This window comes from Diadema setosum, chromosome 2 (genome assembly GCF_964275005.1).
Source record: "Diadema setosum chromosome 2, eeDiaSeto1, whole genome shotgun sequence".
Lineage (NCBI taxonomy): Eukaryota > Metazoa > Echinodermata > Echinoidea > Diadematoida > Diadematidae > Diadema > Diadema setosum.
The window spans coordinates 1,472,247-1,485,085 of NC_092686.1; the positions used below are offsets into that span (position 1 = coordinate 1,472,247).

The 12,839-nt window shown below is 40.6% G+C and overlaps 1 protein-coding gene across 1 annotated transcript in view; it reads left to right on the forward strand.

The window, feature by feature from the left end:
* Positions 1–409: 409 nt before the first annotated feature.
* LOC140238747 (centrosomal protein of 83 kDa-like) overlaps positions 410–12,839 on the forward strand; it is a 43,572-nt gene continuing 31,142 nt past the window's right edge. The window contains exons 1-6 of the mRNA XM_072318645.1: positions 410–480; positions 3,087–3,385; positions 4,134–4,284; positions 4,882–5,106; positions 5,931–6,054; positions 7,240–7,364. Of these exons, the coding sequence (XP_072174746.1) occupies positions 3,135–3,385; positions 4,134–4,284; positions 4,882–5,106; positions 5,931–6,054; positions 7,240–7,364 (876 nt within the window). The 5' untranslated portion in view covers positions 410–480; positions 3,087–3,134. The remainder of the gene's footprint in view (positions 481–3,086; positions 3,386–4,133; positions 4,285–4,881; positions 5,107–5,930; positions 6,055–7,239; positions 7,365–12,839) is intronic.

Below are 12,839 nucleotides of genomic sequence, written 5' to 3' on the forward strand. Positions count from 1 at the left end.
AACTCAAATTGAATCTAAGTATTTATAGTACTGTAGGTCCCTACATGTATAATGTCAGAGTGGCAGAATACTGGTAATCATGCTGGTCATGCTGGAAATAGGTGGTGGTGATCGGTCCGATCGGTGATGGTAGCGTCGCGAGATCACCGAGATACGATCTCGGTTGCCACCGCACCAGAGTATAGAATAATACTCTCTGGTTGCCACATAGCTCAGCTAGCTAGGAGCAGGGAGGTGTCTCTCTCACACCTCCCTGCTAGGAGCTACTCGAGTAGTTAGGAACCAAAGAGATTTTCCCCAGTGAAATCTCTTTGTTAGTCCAGCTAGCTAGCTGCTATTTTGTCGGTACTCTATCTGTCCATCAACCTGCGCATGCGCATGACGTAAGGCGCTTACGGTGAGGTTCAAATTCCATCCAAAATTTCTGTGAAATCCGAGTGTTACTGATGGTCAAGTCTACGTGAAACTGCTTTCGGAGAGGTGACGCAACATAAATCTGGTGGATTCATCCCAAGAGACTAGAGAGGCAATTTATAACTTTTCGTTTGCATTTCTGTTCACTTTTGCTCAGTTGTTTTTGACCAGAGACCGAATTTGTAGTCCCATACATACTTTTCATCGTAGGGTGGTTAACAGGGCTGCAGTGAGTGTAAATTTACGCTTACCGGTCATAACGTCCCCACGTCAAAACGTCCCCGAGCCAAAACGTCCTCGGGTACGACCAAAACGTCCTCGGGTACGACCAAAACGTCCCCGGGCCCAGCTGGCACCAAAACGTGTTCGGGTCAAAATGTTCTATGTCATAAATTTTTAATAAAATCTAAGTATCACTTATCAATTCATAACGGTAAATGTGAAGAAATTTTGTTATTTAGAGCAGCATTTAGGTAGCTCGCTGCTAGCTAGCTGTGCTGCCATGCGCGGTGTCTGCTCCTACAGGTATGCAACGCGAATTCGATGCAACGCAGTGATCGCCGAGCGAGTAGTTGCGATCAAGATTATTCCCATAAGTAGATAAGTGACAAGAAAAAAAAATGGTGAGAATTCCATTTCTACTGGACTCGAATCTCACTCAGATGCAAGTATTTAGGTTACTGGATAGGGTGAGTTTGTGCATGTTTGGAGGTCATTCGACAAACAGGTGTGAAAGTACGGTACCTGTGTGGTACACTAGCGTCCATATGCGCCAGAGTGTATTTTCTTCATGAATGTGTGCATTTGACCCACAGAGCGCGCGCGGACAAAAGCGGGGACGTTCTGGTACTTGACCCGGGGACGTTTTGGTTGGAACACGGCGGGGACGTTTTGACCCGGGGACGTTTTGACCGGATTCGAAATTTACGACGCGACGCGTCGCGACGTAAAGAGGTTCTATTATTCGAACCCTAACTAACGTTAGGGCGCTCCTTGTACACACATTTACAACTCTTGGCGTTCGGACTAGTCGCAGTTACGGTCCGACAGTCCCTGACCAGTAAAAATTACTGTCGTGTCGGACCAGTATGACAGTAACTTTTTTCAGGAATGGACCAGTGCAGCAGTAACATAGAGTAACTACGGCAGTATGCGGCCTTACAGCCGTTCGCGGCAGGTACAGCATACACGGTAATATACCGCTAAACACAGCACTGCACTGAGTATGCACACTACACATATACTAACACACTAGCAATCAACAAAAACCAACCATTAAAATGGGCACGATCTCTGACGAAAGTGAAATTTTCTCACCTAAATGACAACATATCGCATCCAAAATGAAATTTTCGGTACTTCTTAACATAACAGTTAAGAAACAATGGTCCAAGAAACTGGATTTTTTGTCGTTTTCTCGATGTTCATGGATTTTGAAAACATATCCTCACGTAAAATAGAACTTTCGCGAGCCGATGTGGGCCGCTATTTTTTCCGGAAAGTGGCTGTTACCATCGAAAAAAATGAGAAAAACACGAGAAAGACATCAACAACACCGCCAGATTTGCGATCTTGTTTGCGGCCAATGCATGTGCGCCCGCTATTTTCACGTGCTTTCGCAATGGGAATTGGCGCTTACGCAATGTTCGCGAGACATGTGAAGGCGTTCAGCTACAGATCGCGGAGCACGCGCGTATTGCATAGGGATTGTACATCGTGCCGCAAGCAGAAATACTACGTCGCATATCGCCCTTATCGGCGAAAATTGTGCCGGGTTTTGCCCTGGTAAATCATGAAAACTGCGTTGGTCAATGGTAAATTTCTTTTATGAAAACAGTTGCGTTAATTAATAATCTTGTCTATGATATATGAAATGGTTGAAAATGATTTGCCTGATTTGTTTACAAGTTGGAAAAACCCTTAACAATGCTTAAACTGCCGCAAACGGGATATTTTACTCTATACTAACAAGGCCCTAATGTAAATCATGGTAAAATTTATCATGGAAAAGCTAGATCTAATGTTAGGTAAGTTTAGGCCTAAATTCACCAGTAGTACCACTGGCACTAGAGCTACACCAAATTTACTGGTTGTACTGTTACACTTACTGGTTAGATCTAGAGCCTAGACAAAAAAAAAAAAAAAAAAAGAAAAAGTTCAGACCTGTAGTACTGTACCTGGCCCATAGTGGCGTAGGAATGGGTTAGTGTGCAGCCCTGGGGCTGGAATTTGTTATCTTGTAATATGTTTAGTGAAAAGGAAGAGGCGGAATTGATCTTGGGGCAACTCAGTCTGCCTGGCAGATGGGGCACTCGTCCATGATGAAGATTGGGATTCATCAGAGCCATCAACTACAGCCTGGTCTTTGTCCATTTAATATAAGAAATTGTCTACCACTATTAGGCAGTAACACGTTATCTGGTCCCGAGCGAGTGTCACAGCCACTTTCAACGCACGCCATCTTATCACACACACACATTCCTCCTTGTTTCATACAATGTCATTATCAACATGCACATTTACAGAATGCTTCTTTATTAGGCTTTATCTACCAAAATCAAAAACTGCAAATTACAATGTAGTCTAAACCTACTCTGTGTAGACTGTTCTACTGCTTATAAATTTGATTGCTTGCAATGTACACTTTAGTCTTTATATTACTTCCTTCACAGACCATGTAATCTGTGTCTGGCCTGCAATTGCCAAGTTTGAGCTCAACCATGGCTTTGCCCATGCCGACAGGAGGTGTGCTGACAGGCACTGCAAGTGGGGCCCCTGGTGCTGGGCTACCCATCCTCACCTCCACTGGTCTTCTGGGCCAAATGACGCCTGGTGCAGGTCTCCTGGGCCAGGATACCATCACGGCAAAGCTGGGCCAAGAGACGGAGCTCCAGAAGATGCTAGCTGATGAGAGGATGCGGGGAGAGATGCACAAGACTAACTACCAGATGCTGAAGGCTGAGCACACTAAGTAGGTCTTGTCACTCATAGAGGAGTAAAAACCAAGGCTGTGATTAGCAGCAGTACTCCCCTACATAAATCTCTCTAAGTTTTGGTTTAGTTTGTTCACATGAGGGGAGAAATTCCAAGTATTTCTCTGCACACACTATTTGTATTTTTAAGTTTTGTTGTACTAATTTTGTAATGTGTATTTTTGTTTTTTTGTGAGGCTATTCCTACATTTTACAAAAAGTGAAATTGAGCAGGATCCAAAGTGGGCAGGCATACTTCATGCACTTAAAAAAAAACATGTTTTCTGTAATATTTCATAACTTTTCTTACAAGACACTGAGTGAAAATAGAAGAGAGAGTTGAGAGAAAGGATGGGTGCCTAAAACTATGCCAACAATCTAACATAAGTGAGACATTGATTCAGAATTTTTCTTTTATTCTCTTGTCTTGAAGAGATTATGATGTTAAACTCATGACTAATTTTTTTTACTGTCTGTATGTTTTATACAAGAACACCTCAACTCGAGTGTAAATTGTTTTTACCTAGGTACTGTGCTAACATTGCATTTACATTTTAAATGAAAGAAAAATATTATTCAGAGGGGTGAAGGTTCAGGTGTAAGTTTCTTCAATTTGTCTCCCTCTACACTGCATTTACATTTTGTTGTCATGAACTTACCAGTTGGATGAAGAATGAATATGTGTACAGTCTGAATTAGAATTTCTGAAAAACTCTCGTAAAATGTCGTTGGATTGATAAATGCCAGATTGCAGGATGAGAACCGCAGACTGCAGCGGGAGACGGAATCGCTGAGAGATGACTGCAGAGTCATGGAGGAACGTCTCCAGCAGCTCCTGAACAAGAGCAATCGGGAACTGGCTGTCAAGATGGCGGAACTGGAAGAGCTTAGGGCCCAGGTAAGAGACTGCAGGCCTTGTCATTGCATGAGTGTGATTGCATTTGTTTGTTATTCATATTATCTATTCATTCATCACATTCACTCTTGCTGGGTAGCTTTCAGAGCTATTAAAAATTGTTAAATATGGTACAAAATATATGTATTTCTTTGTATGATATGAAGGTGCTGCGGAATTCAGAAAGCAAACTGTATACAAATAAAATTAAAAACACACTAAAAAGTAATAATTCATATTACTTCAAGACCAATCATTAGTATATGGAATACAAGAGGTAAGTCCTTGACTGCTCAAGATGCCACCTTTGGGTGAAATTTAATTGAAATGTAGAGAATTTGCCAAAAAGGAGCAAACCCCCCAATACTGCTTGATGGCGCTTGATACAGAAGTGTTGCTGATTCTGTATCTTGTAGTGTTTAGAGAAAGAGATTTTCACATCCAGCTTTTCTCAACAAATAGCAAAGACCACTTTCAAAACAATGTGAGCAGGCTGATAAGCAGTTTCCTTTTGAGATTATCAAGTTGTGATGATTGCTGTCCTAGTCCAACGAAAATAGATGCAATCATTCAAAAATAGGTTTCATCGTCCCCTAACAGTCTCTTACACCAGAGAAGCTGGAACTGATCAAGCTGAAGATCGCAGAGGATCTGGAGAAGCCATTCCGGGAGCGTTTCACCCAGCTGGAGAGTGAGGTAGAGCACTATCGCACCGAGTTCAACAAGCTGCGCTATGAACACTCCTTCCTCAAGTCTGAGTACGAGCACGAGCAAGCGGAACACAAGAGGATGGTGGAGGAAGTCAAGATGCAGTATGAAACTGAGGTATGGTTGGAGGTAGCCATGCCCTTGCATCTTTTCTGACTCACTCATAGTGCAATGACCCAAGTTGATGTCTATGAAACCTTCACCAAATTTGTAAATGATCAGCAAAACCTTTACATGTAAGACTTGCCCTTGCCTAGAAAAAAAAAATCCTCCAATGCCATTTAAATCATAGTTTTCCTGAACTTTATGGAGTGAGATATGTAACTTGAGCAGAGTTTGTGTCAAAATGTGATTCTCTGTTGTATTTTGAAAAGCAGTTAACAAAAATATATCCTGTATGATACTGTTTGCTTTTAAGATGATTTTTGTGAGAGATTTATATGGCAATTAAGAACCACACTGATGGAATGAGAAGGAAGTAAAAGAAGGAAAAGTAAGTGATTTCCCTTGGTATAAATGATATGTTTTGAGAGGCAATACTTTTGAGAGTTTGTTGATTTTGTAAATGATATATGGATTGACTCTTGAAATTTGTGAAAATAAAAAAGCACAAAAATACTACTTGTACAGTATTCTAAAGGAGGAACTTCTTTAAGTAAGAGAAAAATCTAGAAAGTGTGATGTGCCACTCTTGTGATGTCTTAGGCATGTAGCCAAGGTATTTCAGGTGATTTACTCACATGCAAATCCCTTATCACCGATTCAAGTCACATTGATATCTGTCATAGGTCTGATTTTTTTTTTTTTTTAAATGTGTGCTTCCTTCAGTTTCTGTTGAAGTTTCTGTGCCTGTGTCTGTTTGTATATGTATGTACTTTAGGGAAGGTATATAGGACAGTTGTCAAAATTGTGATGTATGTGACTTTACTGCAACGTTTCAGATTGCTAATCTAGTGAAGGACAAAGAAGCCATTGTGGCAAAATACAGCCAGGAAAACACCCATGACAGTGACAAAGTCCGCACACTGTACAGGGATAATGCACAACTCAACCTCAAGGTCAAAGGTGAGATAGCATGGAGATTCAGTTTGATATTTTTGGGACATTTTTCCCAAGCTCTGATGAATCAAAGTGTGTGATGCAGTGTTTTTATTTTGTACACCAAAGCCTTGACAGATTGATCCATTTGCTTGTCTTGTGTTTTACTGAGATTAAAACATCAGCTAATTTAATTAGCACCTTTGCAGCCAGTGCTGAAGGCCTCACACCTGTATAAAAATAGAAAGAACCATCTTGAGCCCAATTGTTTTGTTAGACCAAGTTTGGGGAAAATTTGTAACTATAAGTGAGTCCAGTTTTAGAAGAAGTTATTAGACCAGGTTGATGAGGGAGAATTCCTGTACTGTACACCTCAGTAGGGGGCTGAACATGCCTTCTTTTGACTTCAATGGGACTGAATTTGTTTTTTGGGAGATTCAAAAAACATACACAATTATTGGGTGATGAAATGACAGTCTTCTTTAAGAAGCTCTGATTGGTGTCTGAGCAGAAAGACAAGGTGCTGCATAGGCGTTTGTTGATTGCTTGGGCAAGTGAAAATCACAGTCGGGCAAGTGTTTTGGAAAAATGAGAAAAAATTCTTGCCGAATTGGGTAAGCAAAGAGGTTTGAAGCCAGCTTTTAACACTTTTCTCCTTCAAACCCACAAAGTCAACCACACAGAAGCCCAAAGATAATGATTATTTGCAACTTTCAGCCCCAGTGCAATGTAATACCAGCGCTTCATCTAACCAAATGTATTGCTCCAATGTGTCTAATAGTGTGGGAATCAGTGTGTGCTATTTATTCATATGATTACAAGTATCTTTAAGCCCTTGATATGCAAGTTATTTTCTCTAAAATTTTCTTAGATATCTATTAATTTTTTTATTCATACAAGTCAGAGAAATCTCTCCAGCATGCGTACCATATGACATACATAGTACAGAAAGGGTTACTGTATACACCATGTATTCTGTGAGGTTTTTATTTTCACGAATTTCGCATGTCGGGTGCTATTAACAAAATTAACAACTCATAAAAATAATAACTCTGATACCGATATGAATGTGACGCACACATATACATTTCACCAGTACAGTACGCCATGATCGTGAATTTAACCACTTGCGAAATCATTGGGAAGTCCATATTCAATAAAATTTAGGCATATAGCATACACAGTTAACAGGACTCCGCCCTTCTCTTTCAGGCCTCCTCACAGAACTAGATGAGATCCGAGCACAGAGGGAGCAGGTGGGCTTGCAGTCTGACCACGTCTCCAGGCTTCAGGCCAGGCAGCTTTCTGAACACGCAGCCAATATCAAGGCACTGCAGGTGACAAGAAAATCTTCATTTATACAACACCTAGAAAGAATGTAGCTATCTGATTGGAGGATTGCCCATCATGTGACATTCAGTTAAAAGTTCCATTGCACGCTCTGGCTGTCAGCCATGCAATTTAGTTTGAGCAAAAATGGATAGTGCATGGCTGACGTCACCCATTCTATTGACACCCATGTTTTGGTCACTATTGACGCTAAAAGTTTTTATTCCGTCGCATGGCTCTGATGTCACAATAAACAAACATTTGCTTAGCGCACTCAACAATTACAAGTGCGCTTACAAGCACATACTTTTGTCACTCATTTTTGTAAACAATTTCAACAGATTCAAGAATCTGTGTGGGCTAAATCTGTTGACATTTGCATACTCGGTGATATACTTCCTGAAAGATGAGATAGATGAATAGAGCGCCCTAATCTTTCACCTCGTGAGAAATCTTGTACCATTGCACTTGTGACCGTGCAATATTTGTATAATATTACACAGATACATGTTGTATTGCCTTTCTAGAGGTGTAATATGACATTTGATATCCCCACAGGAATTATATTGCCCTTAAAGGTAGGGGATACCTTTTACAGAACTCCCAAAATGCAGCAAAACATTAAATATGAACCTCAGGGGACTTGTTTAGGCCACTGCTTAGAAATTTGGAAGTCAACAGTTATCTACAATTTGAATAATGCACAAAACTCAACTACTCAGTAGTTCTGTGTGTCAGCCACACTTAAGCCTTTTTGTTGCAGTCTTCTGTATTTTTTATCTATAAACACAAATCTAAAAGTATAAGAGCTGATGTAGTAACATATAGAGTGTGTGGCAAGAATGTATAGAAATGTTTGTAAGTTTTGATGAACTTTATTCACGAAATATACATGATGGACACACATGCAGTGCGTGGGTCTGCAAAGGTAGCCTAGTAATGTACTGGAATTTACAGTGAGCCCCGAAAAAAATTCAATTCAAAATCTTAGGGTCAATAAAAATGTACTAAATATTACCTTCCACTTTCCATACCTTATGGGAGTTTCTAAAATGATACTCTCTTCAACATACCACTGTGTTTACACAACTCTTCATTTAAGGCATGCAAATGGGATTCCCTACCTTTAAGAGATTTATATTTGAATGAACTATTGGCTCTAGGCGAAAATATAACCTCCAAGGAACTGGTATATGCCCACACAAACCTTGTAAACCATGATTCTGTCAATGAAACCATCTGTCAAGCATTGCTAAGGTACCAAGAAGACATTGCAGGAACACATGCCAGTTATGCTCTGTTCCGGGAAACGTACATTGTAATATCATTTGATAAGTGTACAGGGCTCGACCTTAGCGGGAGCCCGGGGACCATTGGCTCCCCAGAATCGCTACGGGCTCCCCAGAAATGTATGAAAAAAGCCCGGCTGGCTCCTTAAGTTTTTTTGCCGTATAGCCTCACGTTTCAAGACAGAATCATAGTTTATGTACACAATCACACTATTGGCGAGCGCGAGCGGCCCCGGCGCGCGCAGCGAGCCCTGACGCTCGAAGTTATTATCCCCGCAATTGCAATATAGACTACACACTGAACATTTCATTCTCCAGCCGGCCCACGTTGCCCGCATGTGTGTGTGTCTGTGTGTACCCGACGTGTGTGTATACCTATCTTCTATTATAGAATACTAGTAGTGTGCGCACATGCAATTCGCTGCTTGCGTACTGTGTACGCCGAATGGAACTTCGCGCGCCTGAATCCCTGTCTCCTACGGACCGTGGATGTTTACATCGATCGCCGTGGTATCCCCATGTGTGGCCGGCTGGGGAGTTTGAGTATAGTAGCTTAGCTATCACACACTGTAGCCAGCTGCCACTACAGTACCCTATTTCGTTTTGAGTCGGGGTAGAAGCACTCCGTTGTGCAATGTCTGCTTCTTTTTCTCTACTTCTTCCGCTTTTCCCTTGCCTCCCAAGTACGAAATGATTTTTAGAATGTTGTGTGTGTGTTTTGTAACGTTATTGCATCATTTTTCTGCAAGGAAGAGGTGAGTTTCTGTTCGTGTATTGATGAGCACTGCAGTAAATGTGCAGGTGAAAAGCGTTCGAACTTTCTTTCCCCGAGTATCGTGGAAACTCGATGTATTTCTAGGCCTATTAAAGGAGATCTCATATAACAGAATACTTATAACAAACTATTTTCCGGTCAAAATGAATTAATTTCCTTTGTTTTGTATCGTTTATTGACGATCCCAAGGATCTCGTCGCAATACAGAGTTTCCAATGTGTATTAATTTTCGCGTAGCTTTCGGTGCTGCAAACTTTTGCTAGGGCCTAATCCTACTAGTAAAACTTATCGTTCTATTTCTGTCGTTTCTCACACCTCGTTTGCTACGATTTCTTCCATTTTATATCACTTTATCCGTTCCCTTTATACTTTGAAATATTTAAACAATTCTTTCAAGTGTCTCGCACTGTTATTTTCGTAACAGCGATTTCTCCGCTTTGCTGCAATACTTTTTCGAATCGAAGCGACGTGTGTTGTCTTTTCTAAATATTTGTGTTGTTGGGAGGTGTTGATACTTTGTATTTGTTATTTATTTTCCTCGGTTTTTATCTCGAGGGACTGTGCGTGTTTCTTAATGTTGATAGGAAAAGGCTAAAATGATCTGAGTGATGTCTGATGGTGATGATGAAAACTACGCTGGTATAAAAAGACGGCTTACTGCAAATGCTGAGCGTACGTGCCGTTCGTTTTATTTCACTTTCCCTCTTATTCTTCTTCCCCCTTACTCTTCTTTCCCCTCCAAAGAATGATAAAAAAAAAGAAATTACATACACCACAACAAAAAGATCCACGATCTACCAACCTTCGTAAAGTTAAATCTAAATGTTCAATATCAGCACAGAATAAGGAGAAAGCATGTCATGAATTACAATAAATGAGAGCGAAGAGATTGTGAAATACTGAATACGTGCACACAGTCTCTTCGGCTCGAAGAAACTTGACACCCACTGGCCCTGTACCACTCTCCCCTTGTGGAAATTTCCACAAAAGCAGGTGCCACACCCAGGTGCGTGCCAGACGAAAGAATGCGCGCACTGGAATAAACAGCGTGTAAATATCCTGAAAATATCGATCTCGAGAAGAACCAGCTCAGTTGAATTAAAGGAATCATTGCAAAGATACCGTGATTCTACAATTTTATAGCCTTTCTTTTGGCGCATAGCAGGAAACATCAGTCGAATATGGTGTACTTAATCGAATATCTTATGTTCCCTGAACAATAAAAAAGGATCGATTAATCAGTCAATTAAAAAGGCAATCACAGAAATACTTAAAAGGTCTAGTATGCCCAGACAAATTCACTATGAAGTAGGTCCAATGAGATGCAGTCATCACATGGTTAGACAGCAAAATCATGACAATTAATTTCAGTTCATGCTCAACATAACTGCTTATTACTTTTCAAAGTTTTGGCTATCAACATTCGTTCGTAGGTGTGTTTTTTTTTGTTTGTTTGTTTTGTATGTTTTTCCTCGTGAAAGACGTAATGACTTCTTCGTATCGAATGTAAACTGCATGTTAAATACCTACCGTAAACAAGCCATCAGCTCAGCTACTATGGCACATTCGATCCATCGAACTTGCAGTAACCTCTTATAGGCAGGAGCACATGGCGCATTCCTTTAAACTTGAAAGTACAACCACGTGTTTGCACATTGGCGCAACCACACACAGCGCGGCATTTTGCGATCATCGTTATAGCAGACTTTCCGATTCCAGTCAGGGTAAAAGAAATTGGAATACCGGTACTTTCGGAAAATACTGATGTTTAAAATCCAGTAAAATTAAAAAGCCTGAAAACAGCGCATGATTATGTTTTATAGTAAACAATAGTTGGAAACACCGAACAGAGTTTTGCATTCACTCACACAGAAGCTTTCTTGAGAAGATGAAAGCATTCCCCTTCCCTACTAGATAGTGGAAGCTTCCATAACCAGCCCAGCAAGTTTCTGGAGGTACATACATGCACTTGTAGTCTTGTACACATGCATTGAGAGAAAGCAATCAATCAACGCTGAACATTGCGTAGTTTGGACTCTTTATCGTGCTAGTGACCAGCTCGATACTTCGGCATATGTCGTAATGTTATGTTTAAGAGCTTGTAGGCCTTATAAGTCGACAAGTTTAATTCAAAATGGCAAAAAAGAGGGAGATGGAAAAAATACAGATTCTGGTGGAAAATACGGATTTTGGAGCTGCTGAGTACGGATTTGTGCTTCCAAAGGTTGGCAGCTCTGCTGATCAATCAACATGTGGCGTTACATAATTGTTTCTAACCCACACCTTGCAGCTAAAAAAAGAAGAACCGATAAAGAAAGACAATAATTATGAACAGACCAGGGTAAGAAATTACACAAGGGAATGGGAGAGGGACCACACAAAACACCTACACACACACACACGCAGGTGCACGGCAGGCACAGGCACACACACACACACACACACACTGTGACTGTGCTAAAACCCGTTAGATACTAAGAACCAGGTATCTCCGGCTTGTGTCTGGAGAAATGCATGTTATATCTAAACGAAATCTTCTCCACCAGGTTAATACATGTACATGTAATAGACCTCTACTGCTGATTGTGACTGAGGGAAACGTGGCTCTCTAAAACTCAATTTGGCTCCCTAAAAAGGTCCCTGAGGAGCCCGGCTGGCTTCCTAGAAAAAAAGTTAAGGTCGAGCCCTGGTGTACTACAAGTACTGCACCAGTCATTCATCGACAGATGATGTCACTGACAGAATCTTGGTTTGGAAGGCTTCTGTACATTGTAGGTGTATCCAAGTAATATATGAAGAAAAATACTAGAAATTTATGATAGATTGTATGGCACATCTTTAACCCTAACTAGGCCGGGGGGGGGGGGGGCCCCTCGACGTTTCGCGCGATGTATCGCTAACGCGAAAAGCTATCGCCACGACGTTTCATGACTTTTTTGTTTCGAGTCTCCCGCATCTTTTGACACCAAATTTGCGATGCCCGGGCGTGCGGTTCCGAAGTTGTGCATAAATGTGTACTTGCATGTCAGGCCAAAAATTGCTCAAAAACGTGAATTCGTGTACAATTTCAATGCAAACTGTGTTTACAGGCAAATTTCACAAAAGCATGATTATTTTGGGGTTTTACTGATTAAAATCAATTAATAACATATTTTCTTGTTCAAAACAATGTCGCGGACAAATTTCATCGAAAAAACAATGAAGAACATACAGTCGAAAAAACAGAGAAATACATAAGAAATTCAAAAAAACAATAAAATACTTAAGAAATTTTTTCTGATTGCACAATTTTTTTCTCTTATATTTGCTAAGAACACTAAAAAGAATATTTACACAAAATATATGCCTGTTTTGAGCTTTATTTAGTGATTTATACCAAATTGTCTGATTTCATGCACATTATGCATAAATTAGCATAA